The 20,982-nt window shown below is 44.7% G+C and overlaps 1 protein-coding gene across 2 annotated transcripts in view; it reads right to left on the reverse strand.

The window, feature by feature from the left end:
* mtmr9 (myotubularin related protein 9) overlaps positions 1-20,982 on the reverse strand; it is a 75,395-nt gene that overhangs the window by 27,233 nt on the left and 27,180 nt on the right. For both annotated transcript variants that reach the window (XM_087979805.1, XM_043682436.2), the window contains exons 5-6: positions 13,576-13,793; positions 4,757-4,918 (exon numbers count right to left, since the gene is read on the reverse strand). In XM_087979805.1, the coding sequence (XP_087835931.1) occupies positions 4,757-4,918; positions 13,576-13,793 (380 nt within the window). The remainder of the gene's footprint in view (positions 1-4,756; positions 4,919-13,575; positions 13,794-20,982) is intronic.

The following is a 20,982-nucleotide window of genomic DNA, read 5'->3' on the forward strand; positions in this document are numbered from 1 at the left end:
TCTGTTATGAAGTTTCCTGGTTCGGAAGACTGAAAGATTTTGGGGCTCCAATCCAATCTGAACAGGTGCTGTCTGTCCGGGTGAGAAGTTCACACATTTACTGTTTTTGTTAATCATGATCTATATCCCAGGAATGAATAAGAAATGCTTCCTCATGCTTCCCCAGTTCCTAGATAATTTTCATTGGTTATGTTATTTTTGCCACTCTTTTTAGCTTTGTGGTTAAATACTGAGTGACTCAAGCAGCTCTACTGAGCAGCTCGTCATAAACAATGTCAACTGTTTATCCAATTCACAACTTTAAAAATCAGTTCTGCAACAGTACTTCAGGACAATCATCAGTATTTCTGCACAATGGTTTACATATTTTGTCCTTACAGGTAGGCTGTATTCTAGCCATGCTCCGACACTCCAGGGGAAAAAGAACAGCCCCAGCCATTTCAGCATCTCCCTATAACTCAAACCCTCCATCCTTGTAAATCTTTTGTGCCCATCCAACATTTCCTCCATCCTAGCTATCAGCTGAGGGAACATCCTCTGACTGTTTTAAAAGGTGTCTGATTTTGCATCTGAAGTCCTTTAACCTCCACTGATATGGATCAAGTATTCAAAATTGAGATCAGGACAAATGATACAGTTTCCACTCAGCATAGACATGATGGGCAGAGTGGGTGCCTTCTATGCCACAGTTATTCCTAAGCTTTCTAATTGCCTTGAATATCTGAAGTGAAAAATGTGCAGGATGTGGGGAAGAGGGTACAAACTGTGAATTGGTTCTTAGCAGAAGCAGTACAGACAAGATGGGTCTAATGGACTATTTCAGTGCTGTAATGATTCTATGGTTCTATTTTATATAGATCCTAATTAAGTGAGCCCCAGCATGGATCACTGTGGCATTTCATTAATAACATGCAGTATAAAAAAGGCAATAAAAGACAAAGAGTTTATTTCGTGGTGAAGGACTTGTATTAAGCTATTAGGTAAACAAAATGGCCAATTAGAAGCCAATGTAGAGATGTAAAGGTAGAAAGACAATTTAAGGAGGTTGCTTAAAAATAGCATAGGAGATCCTTTGCTTTAGGGGGCAAAGAATACAAAAGCAAGGAGGTCTGCGACACTTGTTTTTGTTAGGTGTTGGCTAGGCATTATTAATGCAAAAAAATGAAGAAACTAAAGAATAAATTTAAATAAGGATACTACCGTCATTCTGAAAGTTTATAACAGCCACTTTATATTCCTTCCTAGGCATAAACATCTCCCTCATTATTCTTATATTCCACTCTTATTCTTCACTTCCCTTTACAAGTGTGAAGGCTGTCTATTGTTCTTAGTTAACAAATGATAGCAGCCTGTGTCTTTTAGTTGACATAAAAATGGTCAAAGATTATTAGTGGAGGCAATCATTTACACAGTGAAAATCGTGGCCTTCATATTTACTGCAACCAGAAAACAAAGCATCTTGTTAAAAAAGAAAATCACACAAGATCTTACTAAGAAGCAACAAAGATGTAGACATTGCTTACGCAGAGAGACAGTTTTCATTAGAACCATCCTTGAAAAGCACAGATAGAAGCCCCTCTTGCAAGCCAATTCAAAATTTGTGTTTTCATATTGGACAGAAGAAGGGGAAAAGCTCAACTCATATCAGATAAGATCCGTTAGAAGATTGTAATCACATACACATAAATAAACAATGAAGGTTTAGATGCAAAAGTCCTCTGAATTACAGACCAGTTACTCTTGAGTCTGTGGTGGACAAAGTATTGGAGAGGATTCTGAGAGATGGGATTTACGATTACTTGGAAAACCACAGCATGACTTTGTGAGGGGCAGATCATGCCTCACAAACCTTAGTGAATTATTTGAGGATGTGACAAAACACATTGATAAAGGTAGAACAGTGGATGTGGTGTAATGGATTTTAGAAAGGGGTTTGATAAGATTCCCCATGGTAGGCTCATTCAGAAAGTAAGGAGGCATGGGATACAGGGAAACCTGCCTGTCTGGATACAAAGTTGGCTGGCCCATAAAATACAGAGGGTGGTAGTTGATGGAAAGTATTCAGCCTGGAGCTCGGTGACCAAAGGTTTTTCGCAGGGATTGGTTCTGGGACAAGATGCAGAACTGGGCTAATAAGTAGCAGATGGAGTTCAATCTAGAAAAGTGTGAAGTTATTTAACTTGAAAGGTCAAATTTGAATGCAGAATATAGGATTAAAGGCAGTGGGGAGGAATAGAGGGATCTTAGAATCTACATCCATAGGTCCTTCAAAGTTGCCACCCAGGTTGATAGGGTTGTTAAGACGATGTTTGCTCTCTTTAGCAGGAAGATTGAAGTTAAGGGCCACGAGATTATGCTACAACCCTATAGAGTTCTGGTTAGACCACACTTGGAATATTGTGTTCAGTTCTTGTCACCTCATTATAGAAAAGATGTGGAAGCTTTAGAAAGGATGCAGAGGAGATTTACCAGGATGCTGGACTGGGGGGCATGTCTTACGAAGAAAAGTTGAGGGAGCTAGGGCCTTTCTCATTGGAGTGAAGGATGAGAGGTGACTTGATGCTGAGACACACGATAAAAGTGGATCGACAGAGACTTTTTCCCATGGCGGAAATGTCCATCATGAGGGAACATAATTTTAAGGTAAGTGGAAGAACACTTAGGAGAGATGTCAGAGGTAGGTTATTTGCACAGAGTGGTGGGTGTGTGGAATGCACTGTCAGCAATGGTAGGAGGGTCAGACACATTAAGGACGTTTAAATGATTCTTGGATAGGCACATGAAAGTTGGTTAAATGAAGGGTCTGTAATTAAGTCTGATCTTAGAGTAGGATAAAAGTCCGGCACAACATCGGGGGCCAAAGGGCCTGTACTGTTTTATGTTCTAAAAGACATGAAGGGATTTAATTGAATTATGGCCTGAGAGAGTAGGGAGAAGTCCCCAGCTGTTAGCAGAGAGGATTAAATATCAGGTGCAAAAGTCAGCATTGGAATGCTGTTGAATAAAATGCATTGTGAAAGTGCAAAGATAGGTGATAAGGGTGCCTGGTCAACATCCTCAGATTATGGCAACACCTATAACTGTATGTCAACTGATCATGCAGTCAAATGATTGACCTGATAGAATGTGAATGTAATCAAATCAATAACACTATCGGTTTGCAATTGGCTTGTAAACACCAAGTCTAGCTGAAAAGTGATGTACAAAGATTAATGTCTTTCCTTTGTTCAGTGAAGAAACCTTTAGATCCTCAGAGGCTTTTTTCCTCCCCACCAATGTAACATCAATATGTTACAAATGGACTTCATTTAGTCATTCTGCCCCAACAGGCTTCAACTAAAGTACTGCGTTCAATTTGGCTTATTATACTTCAGGAAGGACACCAAAGCCTTACAGAAGGAACAGAACAAACTGAGTAGAATTGGACCAGCTGGAGTTGCTTTCCTTAAAGGCGAGAAGGTTTAGAGGAGTTTTAGTAAAGGGGCTCAAAATCACAACTGACTTGATTTATTCTTATTTACTATTTCCAGTAGAAGAAAGTTTTTACCACACAGGTGAGGTTATTGGCAAAAAAATCTTTAACAAAAAACTTGAATAAAAGTAGCAAACTGTTGCAATCAAGAATACATTACCTGAATATGGCTCCACTAACATATCAATGATCCAACTCTGTTTTCAATATAGACAATGTTTGAAGGAAACAAAGTTGTAGACTGTGTCATTTTAATTTTCTGTATTTTTGACTGTGGACTAAGATGGGAAAAAAGACCTTTAAAAATCAAAGATTGCTGCAACTCTTCCCTCCCCCCGCCCCCAAAAATTAAATTGGTGCTCATTTTATGTGCTGTTGGTGAAGATGCTTATTTAAGCAACAGTGGAAATCTGGTTTGCAGACAAGCAGGAGCCAAGTGATCAGCATGGAGCTTTGACTGGCAACAAGTAGCTGATTGGTCTGTGGAGTGGTGACCAGATGCCTTCTGCCGACCAACTACGTGAATTGCTCCCAGCTACTTGAACAGTTCGAGGCTAGGGAGATTACAGAGAAGCCACGGCACCTCTGAAAGGACAGAGCCATCTCTGTCTTCTGTAGTAAAAAAAATAACTAAAACCTGAAGATAGCCAGTTTATTTTTCCTTCAGCTTATAAGTTGGGCTCATAACTAGTAAATCAGAGGATTTACAAGCATGAACCTGCTATACAGCCCTGTAAGCAAGTGAAAATAGCTAGAAGAGGAGGAGGAGGATAATGATCATGGAATCATGTATCCTGAAAAGCCAGAAGCACCACATAAGTGAATCTTGTCTATTGGGACCTTGAACTGCCTTCCAAGTCTTTCCCACCACCTATAACACCAGTGTTTTGTTTTCCAATTCCATGTCTCTGTGTAAAGGGGATTTTATAAAGGAGTTAGAGATCAACAGAATTATTTGTTGATGGTTCATAACTGTTTATCTGTGTTGAGAATCTAATTATTTGTAATATATAGCAATTCTTGTTGAGTACGAATCCTGATCATTGTTGTCAACCTGGCCCAGATGACAGGTAAATGGAAAATTCTTCACACTTTTAAAATGTTTTCACTTGCGATGATTCAGGAATAGCTTGATTTCAAATGTGCTATCCAGTGAGGCATAAAAATTTACACAAAACGTTTTGTGAAACAGGTGAATGAGGTTAACAAATAGCTCGAATAATGAACTGATGCAGGCTGTGAAAGGTAACAGGAAAGGACCAACCATTTCGTACAACTCCTTACCTGTCTATACACTGTGCAGCCAGACAAGCAGTGGTTAATATTTCTTTAACATGGGTCAGCCAGCTAGAAGCTTCCAATTTGCTGAGCCATCTATCCATGTTGTGGGATTGGTCATTTGAAGCTTCTACCAGTTTAATTAAACTTTCCTGAAGAATGTGATACCTGGTCAAAATAAAAACCATTATAAAAGTAAGCATTCTTGTTTCTTACTAAAAAGTCCTTTATTAGGCTTTGATTCTCGATACTTTGCTTAAAGAAAGCATTGAAATAACCCCAAACATTCACTTGCTTTTTTGTCCAAATTTCTTCATCAACCACAGCCAAAAAGGTTATAATTGTGGCACTAATGAGTGACGTACTCCACCACCACCACCTCTTCTCTCTTCAACCCATATCTCTAGCTTAGTGAGCGATACTTACTTCTTACCAACTTCTCTGATCCTTAAATGCATCTTTCATGAATTTGTAGTCTCACTCCCCAAGAACACCACACTTTTTTGAAAAAAAAATCTTCCTCAGTCACATTTGGATTTCCCAGGCTTTATACAGTTTCTATACAGGACTGGAATCAAATTTCCCCCTTTACTCTTCATGATTTGGATCACAAAGTTCATAAAGATCTGAAAACAGAGGCACAGGAATTTTGATGTGCCATTAGCTTGTGCCGATTGCTTCCAATGTAGGTAGCCAACCCCAAATGCACTTTTAAGTGACTGCATGCTTGAGCACAGGGTGCGAGAATGGATACCACAAGTTCATAAGCACAAGTCTAGCCTTCACCTCTTAAAAGCTTGGAACATTTTGACTGGAGCCAACACTATTAGTTATCCGTAATTTTGATCTGGGAAACGGCATATGGTAGAGGGAGAATGCCAAGGATGGAAAGTATTAAGAATTACAGTGTACCTATACAGATTCCTTGTCTTCAAGTCCCAGCTCCCACTAAATTTACAACCTCTTTAGGAGCATACATGATCATAGTGAATGGCAGAACAACCGAAAGGACACGAGTGATTAAAAAGAAAGTATGTTAATTCAATTACATCCTTTCAATTATAAAGGTGAGAAGTGAGGAGGCTGGATGATGATCCACACAGTTTGCACAATTAGTGACCTCTGTGCCAACATACAAATGCTACTGGAAGGATAGAAAGGGAGGCAAAAGAGGAGGGGGAGCGGTATTTTTGATAAGGGATAGCATTACAGCTGTGCTGAGGGAGGATATTCCCGGAAATACATCCAGAGAAGTTATTTGGGTGGAACTGAGAAATAAGAAAGGGAGTTGAAACTTTATTGCTGGAACAGCACAGCAGGTCAGGCAGCATCCAGGGAACAGGAGATTCGACGTTTCGGGCACAGGCCCTTCTTCAGGAATGAGCAGAGTGTGTTCAGCAGGAGAAGATAAAAGGTAGGGAGGAGGGACTTGGAGGAGGGGAGTTGGAAATGTGATAGGTGGAAAGAGGTCAAGGTGAGGGTGATAGGTCGGAGTAGGATGGAGGCGGAGAGGTCAAGAAGAAGACTGCAGGTCAGGAAGGCGGTGCCGGGCTGGAGGGATCCGGCTGAGACAAGGTGGGGGGAGGGGGGATGAAGAAACTGGTGAAGTCCAAGTTCATCCCCTGCGGTTGGAGGGTTCCCAGTCGGAAGATAAGACGCTCCTCCTCCGACCGTCGGGTTGTTGTGGTTTGGCGGTGGATGAGTCCAATGACCTGCATATCCTCGGTGGAGTGGGAGGGGGAGTTGAAATGCTGTGCCACAGGTTGGTTGGGTTGGTTCGTCCGGGTGGCCCAGAGGTGCTCTCTGAATCGCTCCGCAAGTAGGCGGCCTGTCTCCCCAATATAGAGGAGGCCACACCGGCTGCAGCGGATGCAGTAGATGATGTGGGTGGAGGTGCAGGTGAATCTGTGGCGGATATGGAAGTTTCCCTTGGGGCCTTGGAGAGAAGTGAGGGGGGAGGTGTGGGCGCAAGTGTTGCACCTCCTGCGGTTGCAAGGGAAGGTGCAGGGAGTGGTGGTTGGGTCGGTGGGGGGTGTGGATCTGACAAGGGAGTCGCGGAGGGAGTGGTCTCTACGGAAAGCTGATAGGGGAGGGGAGGGAAATATATCCTTGGTGCTGGGGTCTGTTTGGAGGTGGCGGAAGTGACGGCGGATGATGCGCTGTACATGGAGATTGGTGGGGTGGTAGGTGAGGACCAGTGGGGTTCTGTCCTGGTGGCGGTTGGAGGGGCGGGGCTCAAGGGCGGAGGAGCGGGAAGTGGAGGAGATGCGGTGGAGAGCACCGTTGACCACGTCGGGGGGGAAATTGCGGTCCTTGAAGAAGGAGGCCATCTGTGTTGTACGTATTTTGAACTGGTCCTCCTGGGAGCAGATGCGGCGGAGACGAAGGAATTGGGAGAATGGGATGGCGTTTTTACAGGGGGCAGGATGGGAGGAGGTGTAGTCCAGGTAGCTGTGGGAGTCGGTAGGTTTGTAGTAGATGTCCGTGTTGATTCGGTCGCCTGAGATAGAAACAGAAAGGTCTAGGAAGGGGAGGGAGGAGTCCGAGACTGTCCAGGTGAATTTGAGGTCGGGGTGGAAGGTGTTAGTGTAGTGGATGAACTGTTCAACCTCCTCGTGGGAGCACGAGGTAGCGCCGATACAGTCATCAATGTAGCGAAGAAAAAGATGGGGGGTGGGGCCAGTGTAGTTGCGGAAGATGGATTGTTCCACATACCCTACGAAGAGGCAGGCATAGCTGGGGCCCATGCGGGTGCCCATGGCTACTCCTTTTGTTTGGAGAAAGTGGGAGGATTGGAAAGAAAAGTTGTTCAGGGTGAGGACCAGTTCGGTCAGTCGAAGGAGGGTGTCGGTGGAAGGGTACTGGGTGGTACGGCGGGAAAGGAAGAAGCGGAGTGCTTTGAGTCCTTCGTGATGGGGGATGGAGGTGTACAGGGACTGGATGTCCATGGTGAAGATGAGGCGTTGGGGACCGGGGAAGCGGAAATCCTGGAGGAGGTGGAGGGCGTGGGTGGTGTCACGAACTTAGGTGGGGAGTTCTTGGACTAATGGGGACAGGACCGTGTCGAGGTATGCCGAGATGAGTTCGGTTGGGCAGGAGCAGGCTGAGACGATGGGTCGTCCGGGGCAGTCAGGTTTGTGGATTTTGGGCAGGAGGTAGAAACGGGCGGTGCGGGGTTGTGGGACTATGAGGTTGGAGGAGGTGGATGGGAGGTCCCCTGAGGTGATGAGGTTATGGACGGTCTGGGAGATGATGCCTTCGTGATGGGGGATGGAGGTGTACAGGGACTGGATGTCCATGGTGAAGATGAGGCGTTCTCAAAGCACTCCGCTTCTTCCTTTCCCGCCGTACCACCCAGTACCCTTCCACCGACACCCTCCTTCGACTGACCGAACTGGTCCTCACCCTGAACAACTTTTCTTTCCAATCCTCCCACTTTCTCCAAACAAAAGGAGTAGCCATGGGCACCCGCATGGGCCCCAGCTATGCCTGCCTCTTCGTAGGGTATGTGGAACAATCCATCTTCCGCAACTACACTGGCCCCACCCCCCATCTTTTTCTTCGCTACATTGATGACTGTATCGGCGCTACCTCGTGCTCCCACGAGGAGGTTGAACAGTTCATCCACTACACTAACACCTTCCACCCCGACCTCAAATTCACCTGGACAGTCTCGGACTCCTCCCTCCCCTTCCTAGACCTTTCTGTTTCTATCTCAGGCGACCGAATCAACACGGACATCTACTACAAACCTACCGACTCCCACAGCTACCTGGACTACACCTCCTCCCATCCTGCCCCCTGTAAAAACGCCATCCCATTCTCCCAATTCCTTCGTCTCCGCCGCATCTGCTCCCAGGAGGACCAGTTCAAAATACGTACAACACAGATGGCCTCCTTCTTCAAGGACCGCAATTTCCCCCCCGACGTGGTCAACGGTGCTCTCCACCGCATCTCCTCCACTTCCCGCTCCTCCGCCCTTGAGCCCCGCCCCTCCAACCGCCACCAGGACAGAACCCCACTGGTCCTCACCTACCACCCCACCAATCTCCATGTACAGCGCATCATCCGCCGTCACTTCCGCCACCTCCAAACAGACCCCAGCACCAAGGATATATTTCCCTCCCCTCCCCTATCAGCTTTCCGTAGAGACCACTCCCTCCGCGACTCCCTTGTCAGATCCACACCCCCCACCGACCCAACCACCACTCCCTGCACCTTCCCTTGCAACCGCAGGAGGTGCAACACTTGCGCCCACACCTCCCCCCTCACTTCTCTCCAAGGCCCCAAGGGAAACTTCCATATCCGCCACAGATTCACCTGCACCTCCACCCACATCATCTACTGCATCCGCTGCAGCCGGTGTGGCCTCCTCTATATTGGGGAGACAGGCCGCCTACTTGCGGAGCGATTCAGAGAGCACCTCTGGGCCACCCGGACGAACCAACCCAACCAACCTGTGGCACAGCATTTCAACTCCCCCTCCCACTCCACCGAGGATATGCAGGTCATTGGACTCATCCACCGCCAAACCACAACAACCCGACGGTCGGAGGAGGAGCGTCTTATCTTCCGACTGGGAACCCTCCAACCGCAGGGGATGAACTTGAACTTCACCAGTTTCTTCATCCCCCCTCCCCCCACCTTGTCTCAGCCGGATCCCTCCAGCCCGGCACCGCCTTCCTGACCTGCAGTCTTCTTCTTGACCTCTCCGCCTCCATCCTACTCCGACCTATCACCCTCACCTTGACCTCTTTCCACCTATCACATTTCCAACTCCCCTCCTCCAAGTCCCTCCTCCCTACCTTTTATCTTCTCCTGCTGAACACTCTCTGCTCATTCCTGAAGAAGGGCCTGTGCCCGAAACGTCGAATCTCCTGTTCCCTGGATGCTGCCTGACCTGCTGTGCTGTTCCAGCAATAAAGTTTCAACTTTGATCTCCAGCATCTGCAGACCTCACTTTCTCCCCAAATAAGAAAGGGATGATCACCTTATTGGGATTCTATTATAGACACCCCAGTAGTCAGAGGGAAATTGAGAAACAAACTTGTAAGGAGATCTCAGCTATCTGTAAGAATAATAGGGTAGTTATGGTAGGGGATTTTAACTTTCCAAACATCGACTGGGACTGCCATAGTGTTAAAGGTTTAGATGGAGAGGAATTTCTTAAGTGTGTACAAGACAATTTTCTGATTCAGTATGTGGATGTACCTACTAGAGAAGGTGCAAAACTTGACCTACTCTTGGGAAATAAGGCAGGGCAGGTGACGGAGGTGTCAGTGGAGGAGCACTTTGGGGCCAGTGACTATAATTCTATTTGTTTTAAAATAGTGATGGAAAAGGATAGACCAGATCTAAAAATTGAAGTTCTAAATTGGAGAAAGGCCAATTTTGACGGTATTAGGCAAGAACTTTCGAAAGCTTATTGGAGGCAGATGTTCGCAGGTAAAGGGACGGCTGGAAAATGGGAAGCCTTCAGAAACGAGATAACAAGAATCCAGAGAAAGTATATTCCTGTCAGGGTGAAATGGAAGGCTGGTAGGTATAGGGAATGCTGGGTGACGAAAGAAATTGAGGGTTTGGTTAAGAAAAAGAAGGAAGCATATGTCAGGTATAGACAGGATAGATCAAGTGAATCCCTAGAAGAGTATAAAGAAAGTAGGAGTATACTTAAGAGGGAAATCAGGAGGGCAAAACAGGGACATAAGATAGCTTTGGCAACAGAATTAAGGAGAATCCAAAGGGTTTTTACAAATACGTTAAGGACAAAAGGGTAACTTGGGAGAGAATAGGGCCCCTCAAAGATCAGCAAAGCGGCCTTTGTGTGGAGCCACAGAAAATGGGGGAGATACTAAATGAATATTTTGCATCAGTATTTACTGTGGAAAAGGATATGGTAGATACAGACTGTAGGGAAATAGATGGCGACATCTTGCAAAATGTCCATATTACAGAGGAGGAAGTGCTGGGTGGCTTGAAACAGTTAAAGGTGGATAAATCCCCAGGATCTGATCAGGTGTACCCGAGAACTCTGTGGGAAGCTAGAGAAGTGATTGCTGGGCCTCTTGCTGAGATATTTGTATCATCGAGTCACAGTTGAGGTGCCGGAAGACTGGAGGTTCGCAAACGTGGTGCCATTGTTTAAGAAGGGTGGTAAAGACAAGCCAGGGAACTATAGACCGGTGAGCCTAACCTCAGTGGTGGGCAAGTTGTTGGAGGGGATCCTGAGGGACAGGATGTACATGTATTTGGAAAGGCAAGGACTGATTAGGGATAGTCAACATGGCTTTGTGCGTGGGAAATCATGTCTCACAAACTTGATTGAGTTTTTTGAAGAAGTAACAAAGACGATTGATGAGGGCAGAGCAGTAGTTGTGATCTATATGGACTTCAGTAAAGCGTTCAACAAGGTTCCCCATGGGGAGACTGATTATCATGGTTAGATCTCATGGAATACGTGGAGAAGTAGCCATTTGAATAGAGACTGGCTCAAAAGGTAGAAGACAGAGGGTAGTGTTGGAGAGTTGTTTTTCAGACAGGAGGCCTGTGACCAGTGGAGTGCCACAAGGATCGATGCTGGGCCCTCTACTTTTTGTCATTTACATTCTGTCTGAGGTACAGTTAGCAAGTTTGCAGATGACACCAAAATTGGAAGTGTGGTGGACAGCAAAGAGGGTTACCTCAGATTACAACAGGATCTGGACGAGATGGGCCAACTGGCTGAGAAGTGGCAGATGCAGTTTAATTCAGATAAATGTGGGGTGCTGCATTTTGGGAAAGCAAATCTTAGCAGGACTTATACACTTAATGGTAAGGTCCTAGGGACTGTTGCTGAACAAAGAGACCTTGGAGTGCAGGTTCATAGCTCCTTGAAAGTGGAGTCGCAGGTAGATAGGATAGTGAAGGCGGCGTTTGGTATGCTTTCCTTTATTGGTCAGAGCATTGAGTACAGGAGTTGGGAGGTCATGTTGCGGCTGTACAGGACATTGGTTAGGCCACTGTTGGAATATTGCATGCAATTCTGGTCTCCTTCCTATCGGAAAGATGTTGTGAAACTTGAAAGGGTTCAGAAAAGATTTACAAGTATGTTGCCAGGGTTGGAGGATCTGAGCTAGAGGGAGAGGCTGAACAGGCTGGGGCTGTTTTCCCTGGAGCGTTGGAGGCTGAGGGGTGACCTTATAGAGGTTTACAAAATTATGGAGGGGCATGGATAGGATAAATACACAGTCTTTTCCCTGGGATCGGGGAGTCCAGAACTAGAGGGCATAGGTTTAGGGTGAGAGGGGCAAGATATAAAAGAGAGCTAAGGGGCAACGTTTTCACGCAGAGGGTGGTACGTGTATGGAATAAGCTGCCAGAGGATGTGGTGGAGGCTGGTACAATTCCAACATTTAAGAGGCATTTGGATGGTTATATAAATAGGAAGGGTTTGGACGGATATGGGCCAGGTGCTGGCAGGTGGGACTAGATTGGGTTGGGATATCTGGTCGGCATGGACGGGTTGGACCAAAGGGTCTGTTTCCATGCTGTTCATCTCTATGACTCTATGCAGCAAGACCTGGGTTGCTAAGCAGCAAGTAACATTACTGCCATACACATGCTGGACAATGGCCATCTCCAACGAGACAGAATCTAACCATCTGATGTAGGGCATTTTGGCAATAGGCTAACAAACTTGGATACCAATAACAAAGCCACTTACACACCATACTGTGCCACTTGCCATGGATCTTTTGACATGTGTTGGTTTTCTTTTTCATTTCTACTAATTCAAAATATTCCTGCTTCCTGGACTTTGATATCGTTTTACCCCACCTCTTTACCCAATATTAGTGGTCTAAAGTACCTTGCCAAATTGTTCCCGAGTCTTGATGATGAGTGTCAGCATTTCTCTTGAATTATGAGGATGTGTTCGATATCACCTTGGGCGACTTAAAACTCCACCAAGACATTCTCTGAGTGTATGCAAGGATCTCCTCCAAGTCCTCTGGTTTCCTCCCAAAGATGTACAGGTTAGGTGGTGTGGACCATACTGAATTGTCTGGTAGTATCCAGGGATGTCTCAGTTAGGTAGATCAGTCATGAGAAATACAGGATAGGTTTGGGCACTGGGTCTGGGCGGGATGCTCTTTGGAGGGTTGGTGAAAATGCAATGGGCCAAGTGGCCTCTTTCTGCACAAAAACGATTCTATGATTCAGAAAAAGCAGTTTTCAAAAAGATAGTTGCAAATGCAGAGGGGCAACTGATTATGGTTTCGGCAAGGTCATTTGCTTCTGTGTTCTGCAATTACAGAGTACCTGGGAAAGCTAACTTTTTCTAAGCTGTACTTTCCTCACCAATAGTCTTTGGGTGAGAAAGTGCAGCAACATTGCATATTGTACAGGGGGAGAATTCACAATGTGATTCAATGTTGACATATGCTTTAATTACTAGCATTGACAAAATGCATGATTTAGAAATAGTGAGATGCAAAGGCAGTTAACAGACTGGAAATGCATGCATATGGAAGACTTCATACTGTATGCATATGAATGAATTAACTTTGATCTCTGCTTGAGTTACAAAGACAAGAACACAGCCTCAATAGATTCCAGAGCTAAAAGGCAATGTGTTGTGAAGGAAATCTTGGGAATCTTTGCATATTAGAGAATCATGCTGAAATAGCTGGTCATGATTCAAGCTTTAACTGAAAATGCCGATTTTCTATAAATCAGATATCAAAACTATTGCAATTTAAAAATAAAGACTTTGCAACACATCAATTATGACTGAATTAAGGGTATAAAAATCAGAAGTTAATGCCACTGACGTGGTTTGAGCTTACCTCTCTATGGACTTGTGAATTCGTCTCCACTGAGGGTAATGTGCTTCCTGTTCAAAACCACCTCCTTTGGTTCTGGCTTGTTGAGCAGCATTAAGTGATCTCGTGTCAATGATATAGCCACGTTTTCCTGCCCACAGCGTGGCATTGATCAATTTTTCATCATCTTTACACCGTCTTCCATTGGTTCCAGTCAATGGCTGCGAACTGCGCATCATTACCTAAAAATGTTTCATAATTAAATTGGGAAATTAAATAATGACAATCCCCTGACATAACAAAAACCTTAATCTAGGTACCATATAAGATGGGTGTTATGACATGGCAACGAACCCTTCTGTTAATTCAACTAAACGACCAGAAAAGCTCACCTCGTCTCATAATCTTTTAAAATATCTCAGATACAAGATGACAGTAAATGAGTTACAGTCAGGGGACAGAAAGAGAACCGGCAGGCAATGCAGGGAGCCCCTGTGGCCGGTCCCCTCAATAACAAGTATACCTTTTTGGATACTGTCAGTGGGACGACTTACCGGGGTAAGCAATAGGGCACAGGTCTCTGGTACAGTTGTCCCTGTTGCTCAGAAGAGAAGGGGGAAGAGGAGCAGAGTATTAGTCATTGTGGACTCCATAGTTAGGGGGACAGACAGAAGGTTCTGTGGGAATGAGACACTCATGGTTGGTGTGTTGCCTCCCAGGTGCCAGGGTTTGTGATGTCTGTTTTTTTGGGATCATTGTGGAGGAGGGAGAGCAGCCTCAAGTCGTGGTCCACATAGGCACCAACGATATAAGTAGGAAGAGAAATGGGAATTTAAGGGAAAAATTCAGGGAGCAAGGGTGGAAGCTTAGAGCTCGGACAAACAGAGTTGTTCTCTCTGGTTTGTTGCCCATGCCACGTGCTAGCGAGGCGAGCAATAGGGAGAGACAGAAGTTGAACACGTGACTACACGGATGGTGCAGGAGGGAGGGTTTTGGATTCCTGGATAATTGGGGCTATTTCTGGCGTAGGTGGGACCTCCACAAACAGGATGGTCTTCAGCTGAACTAGAAGGGTACCAATATCAGGAGGGGGGGGAAATTTGGTAATACTCTTCGGGTGGGTTTAAACTAATTCAGCAGGAGGATGGGAACCCAAATTGTAGTTTGAGTGTAGAGGAGGTTGAGAGTAGGGAAGTGTAAAATAAGGTTTCAGATTTGCAAGAGGGCACCAGCAAGCAAAAGGTTGGTTTGAAGTGTGTCTATTTCAATGCCAGGAGCATTCGAAATAAGGTGGGGGAAACTTACAGCATGGGGCAGTACCTGGGATTTTAATGTTGTGGCCATTTCACAGACATGGGTAGAGCAGGGACAGGAATGGTTGCTGCAGATTTTGGGATTTTGATGTTTCAGTAAGAACAGAGATGATGGTAAAAGAGATGGAGGTGTGGCATTGTTAGTCAAGGACAGTATAACATTCGAGGACTCATCAACTAAGGCAGTATGGGCTGAGATTAGAAACAGGAAAGGAGAAGTCACCCTGTCAGGAGATTTCTATGGGCCTTCAAATAGTTCCAAAGATTTAGAGGAAAGGATAGCAAAGGTGATTCTCGATAGGAGCAAGAGTGACAGGGTTATTGGGGATTTCAACTTTCCAAATATTGACTGGGAATACTACAGTTTAAGTACTCTAGTTTTTGGTCCATTGTCTGCATACTGTCTAACACAGTATGTAGACAGGCCAACAAATTAGATTTGGAGGTAGGTGACCATGATTCAGTTATGTTTACTTTAGCGATGGAAAGAAATAGGTATATAACACAGGGCAACAATTACAGCTGGAAAAAAGGCAATGACGATGCGATTAGACTAGATTTAGGATGCATAGGATGGGGAAGGAAACTGCAGACGATGGGCACAATTGAAATGTGGAGCTTATTCAAGGAACAGCTACTGTGCGTCCTTGATAAGTACATACCTGTCACACAGGGAGGAAGTTGTTGAACGCAGGAGGAAGAAGGCAGCTTATGAGATGTGAAGGCTCAGTTAGGGTGATTAAGAGTTACAAGGTAGCCAGGAAAGACCTAAGAGAGAGCTAAGGCGAGCGAGGAGGGAACATGAAAAGTTGTTGGCAGATAAGATCAGGGAAAACCCTAAAGCTTTCTATAGGTATAAGGGATAAAAGAATGATTAGAGTAAGATAAGGCCCAATCAAGGACAGTAGTGGGAAGTTGTGTGTGGAGTCAGAGGAGATAGGAGAAGTGCTAAATGAATATTTTTCGTCAGTATTCACACTGGAAAAAGACAACATTGTCGAGGGGAACACTGAGATACAGCCTACTCGACTAGATGGGATTGAGGTTCACAAGGAGGAGGTGTTAGCAATTCTGGAAAGTGTGAAAATAGATAAGTCCCCTGGGCTGGATGGGATTTATCCAAGGATTCTCTGGGAAACCAGGGAGAAGATTGCAGAGTCTTTGGCTTTGATCTTTATGTTGTCATTGTCTACATGAATAGTGCCAGAAGTCTGGAGGATAGGAAATGTTGTCCCCTTGTTCAAGAAGGGGAGTACAGATAACCCTGGTAACTGTAGACCACTCAGCCTTACTTCAGTTGTGGGTAAAGTGTTGGAAAAGGTTACAAGAGATAGGATTTATAATCATCTTGAAAGGAACAAGTTTGATTAGGGATAGTCAACACAGTTTTGCGAAGGGTAGGTCAGGCCTCACAAACCTTGAGTTATTTGCGAAGGTGACCAGACAGGCGGGTGAGGGTAACACTGCTGATGTGGTATATATGGATTTCAGTAAGGTGGTTGATAAGGTTCCCCATTGTAGGCTATTGCAGAAAATATGGAGGCATGGGATTGAGGCAATTCAGCAATTTGGATCAGAAATTGGCGAGCTGAAAAAAGACAGGGTTGTGATTGATCGGAAATGCTCATCCAGGGGTTCAGTTACTCGTGGTGTACCACAAGGATCTGTTTTGGGTCCACTGCTGTTTGTCATTTTTATAAACGACCAAGCTGAGGGCACTGAAGGACGGGTTAGTAAATTTGCAGACAACACTAAGGTCGGTACAATTGTGGATAGTGCCAAATGGTTTTTAAATTCCTTAAGTGTGGAAACAGGCCATTCGGCTCAACTAGTCGACACCGACCCTCCAAAGAGTAACCCACCCAGACCTAGCCAAGATTTACCCCAGACTAATGCACCTAACACTACGACCAATTCACCTGATCTGCACATCTTTGGATTGTGGGAGGAAACTGGAGCATCCGGAGGAAACCCACGCAGACACAGGGAGAATGTGCAAAACTCCACACAGTTGCCCAAGGCAGGAATTGAACCTGGGTCCCTGGTGCTGTGAGGCAGCAGTGCTAACCACTGAGCCACCGTGCCAGGTGTTGTAGGTTACAGAGGGATATAGGTAAGCTGCAGAGCTGGGCTGAGAGGTGGCGAATGGAGTTTAACGCAGAAAGGTGTGACGTGATTCACTTTGAAAGGTGGAACAGGAATGCAGAGTACTGGGCGAATAGTAAGATTCTTAGTAGTGTAGATGAGCAGAGAGATCTCGCCGTCCATGTACATGGATCCCTGAAAGTTGTCACCCAGGTTAATAGGGCTGTAAAAGAAGACATACGGTATGTTAACTTTTATTAGTAGAGGGATCGAGTTTCTGAACCATGAGATCATGCTGCAGCTGCACAAACCTCTGGTGTGGCCGCATTTGGAGTATTGCGTACAATTCTGGTCACCGCATTACAGGAAGGATGTGCAAGCTTTGGAAAGGATTCAGAGGAAATTTAGTAGGATGCTGCCTGGTACGGAGGGAAGGTCTTATGAGGAAAGGTTGAGGGACTTGAGGCTGTTTTTGTGACAAAGAAGACGGTTGAGAGATGACTTAATTGAGACATATAAGATGATCAGAGGGTTAGATAGGGCAGACAGCGAGAGCCTTTTTCCTCAGGTGGTGATGGCTAGCATGAGAAGGCATAGCTTCAAACTGAAGGGTGACAGATACAGGACAGATGTCAGAGGTAGTTTCTTTACTCAGAGAGTAGTAGGGGCGTGAAACATACTGCCTGCAACAGTTGTAGACTCACCAACTTTACGGGCATTTACGTGGTCATTGGATAGGCAGATGGATGAGAATGGAATAGTGTAAGTTAGATGGGCTTCAGGTTGGTGCAACATTGAGGGCTGAAGGACCTGAACTGCAATGTAATGTTCTATGTTCGATGAATGACAGAGAATTCCCAAATTCCACCATTTAAAGAAAATAATATCAATTTATTCCTTAACTCAAAGTGAACATTAAACAACTATTCACAATTTTAAGCCACCCCTTTCTCTTAAATGTTGTTATCTACCTGCCTCCAACTCTATAACAATATATTGTTCCAATAAAATACTTATTAAAATTACATCAACTTAATTTCAATAACCACACAGCGGCTTTTGACTTCAATGCCTGTCTTCCTCCAGCTGAAGATCTCCCTGGGTAAGTCTTCTTTCTTTTCACTGCGAATATGTTTTATAAGAAAAGGTACCTCTGTTGGAGTGTTTCAACATCTTGGGACTCTCTCTCTATGACAATTACTCTGATTTTCAAAATGCCTGCCTCTTTATATCCCCAACATCGGATCATCTCATTGGTTCAATGTTGGCAAAACAATAGGTTTAAACTCGATTGGGCTTTAGTATCCTTGGGCATAACTTAAATTGATTGGTTAAATTCGAATTGTTGTCAAAACAGCAACCAACTCAGGTATCTATTTCACAGTCAAATTGTCCATATTTTCAAGCTTCCAGGACACTGAGACTGCTCTTGTAAGCCCTCAGTGCAGAACAGCATTAAGTCTCTCTTAAAGGTACAGTACATGCCTTCAACTTCATAATACAACAGAATGTATTAGTCAAGTATAGGAATACTTTATTTTGCATTTTAGATTTATGGACACTGAGAATATTTACACTTTTATTCATGTACACGAAAGAAGTATCCCTAGCCCATACTAAGAATAAGCACAGATTCAGATTACAGGTACGCAAACAGAGGTGTTCACAAGATGATCTTTGGTGTTCGTCATGTAAACGATCTCTACTTGCTGACTTATGATTTATAACTAATTGTATGACATCAGACTGTCATCCAACAGGTTTATTTGAAATCACAAGCTTTCAGAGTACTGCTCATTCGCCAGGTAAAGGGATGTTTTACATTAGCTATGGGAAGTACGGGGTTACACGGATACTTTTGGAGGCTATGTCACCTGACAAAGGAGCAGCGTTCCAAAGATTGTGATTTCAAGTAATTGGATTATAACTTAGTGTCATCTGACTTCTGATTTTGTCCATCCCAGTCCAACACTGGAACTCTATATCATGGCTTAGAATTCGATTTTATTGTCACGTGTACTCAAGTATAGGAACACAAGACTATAGTGAAAAGTGTTCAAAGCCACATTGTTTCGGTTCGCTATATACATATTTCTGCAAGTCTGCTGACGGCACCACCATTGTCGGCCGAATTTCAAAATGATGAGACAAAATACAAGAGACAGTGCTTGGTGACACAGTGTAAAAATAACAATCTCTCCCTCAACATTAATGGTGCTGAGATGGAGATGGTCAAAAGCATCAGGTTCCGAGAAGTCATGATCACTAAGCTGTCCTGGTCATCCACATTGATGTGACATTGAAAAAGCACAACAATGCCTCTATTTCCTCAAGAGGCTAAAGAAATTCAGCATGTCCATAATGACTCTTAGCATTTTTTATAGAATGCTTTCTGTGGTGCATCTATCATAGAGTCATAGAGCATGGAAACAGAATCTTCGGTCCAACCCGTCCATGCCGACCAGATATCCTAACCCAATGCACTCCCACCTGCCAGCATCTAGCCCATATCCCTCCAAACCATTCCAATTCATATACCCATCCAAATGCCTTTCTAATGTTGCAATTGTACTAGCCTCCACCACTTCCTCTGGCAGCTCATTCCATGCACGCATTACCCTCTGCGTGAAAATGTTGCCCCTCAGGTCTCATATCTTTCTCCACTCACCCTAAACCTATGCCCTCTAGTTTTGAATTCCCCCACCCCAGGAAAAAGACTTTGTCTACTTATCCTATCCATACCCCTTATAATTTTGTAAACCTCAGCCTTCAATGCTCCAGGGAAAACAGCCCCAGCATGTTCAGCCTCTCCCTGAGCTCAAATCCTCCAACCCTGGCAACATCCTTGTAAATCTTTTCTGAATCCTTGCAAGTTTCACAATATCTTTCCAATAGGAAGGAGACCAGAATTGCACGCAATACTCCAACAGTAGTCTAACCAATGTCCTGTCCAGCCACAACATGACCTCCCAACTCCTGTACTCAATACTCTGACCAATAAAGGAAAGCATACCAAATGCCTTCTTCACTATCCTATCTACCTGTGACTCTGCTTTCAAGGAGCTATGAACATGCACGCCAAGGTCTCTTTGTTCAGCAACGCTCCCTCGGACCTTACCATTAAGTGTATAACTCCTGCTAAGATTTGCTTTCCCAAAATGCAGCACCTCACATTTATCTGAATTAAACTCCATCTGCCACTTCTCAGCCCATTGGCCCATCTGATCAAGATCCTGTTGCAATCTGAAGTAATCTTCTTCGCTGTCCACTATGCCTCCACAATTCTGGTGTCATCTGCAAACTTACTAATGATACGTCTTGGGCTCACATCCAAATAATTGATATAAATGGTGAAACGCAGTGGACCCAGCACGAATCCTGGTCATAGCACTCCACTGGTCACAGGCCTCCAGTCTGAAAAACAACCCTCCACCACCACCCCCTGTCTTCGACCTTTGATCCAGTTCTGTATCCAAATGGCTAGTTCTCCCAGTATTCCGTGAGATCTAACTTTGCTAACCAGTCTCCCATGGGGAACCTTGTCGAATGCCTTACTGAAGTCCATATAGATCACATCTACCGCTCTGCCCTCATCAATCTTCTTTGCTACTTCTTCAAAAAATTCAATCAAGTTTGAGAGACATGATTTCCCACATACAAAGCCATGTTGACTATCCCTATCAGTCCTTGCCTTTCCAAATACATGTACATCCTGTCCCTCAGGATTCCCTCCAACAACTTGCCCACCACTGATGTCAGACTCATTGGTCTATAGTTCCCTGACTCATCCTTACCACTCTTCTTAAACAGTGGCACCATGTTAGCCAACCTCCAGTCTTCCAGCAACTCATCTGTGACTATCGATGATACAAGTACCTCTGCAAGAGACCCAGCAATTATTGCCCTGGCTTCCCAGAGTTCTAGGGTACACCTGATCAGGTGCTGGGGATTTATCCACTTTTATGCATTTCAAGACATCCAGCACTTCCTGCTCTGTAATATGAACATTTTTCAAATGTCATCATCTATTTCC

The sequence above is a fragment of the Chiloscyllium plagiosum genome, unplaced genomic scaffold, assembly GCF_037043375.1.
Source record: "Chiloscyllium plagiosum isolate Xiang-an unplaced genomic scaffold, Cpla_swu_hap1 HiC_scaffold_3, whole genome shotgun sequence".
Classification (NCBI taxonomy): domain Eukaryota; kingdom Metazoa; phylum Chordata; class Chondrichthyes; order Orectolobiformes; family Hemiscylliidae; genus Chiloscyllium; species Chiloscyllium plagiosum.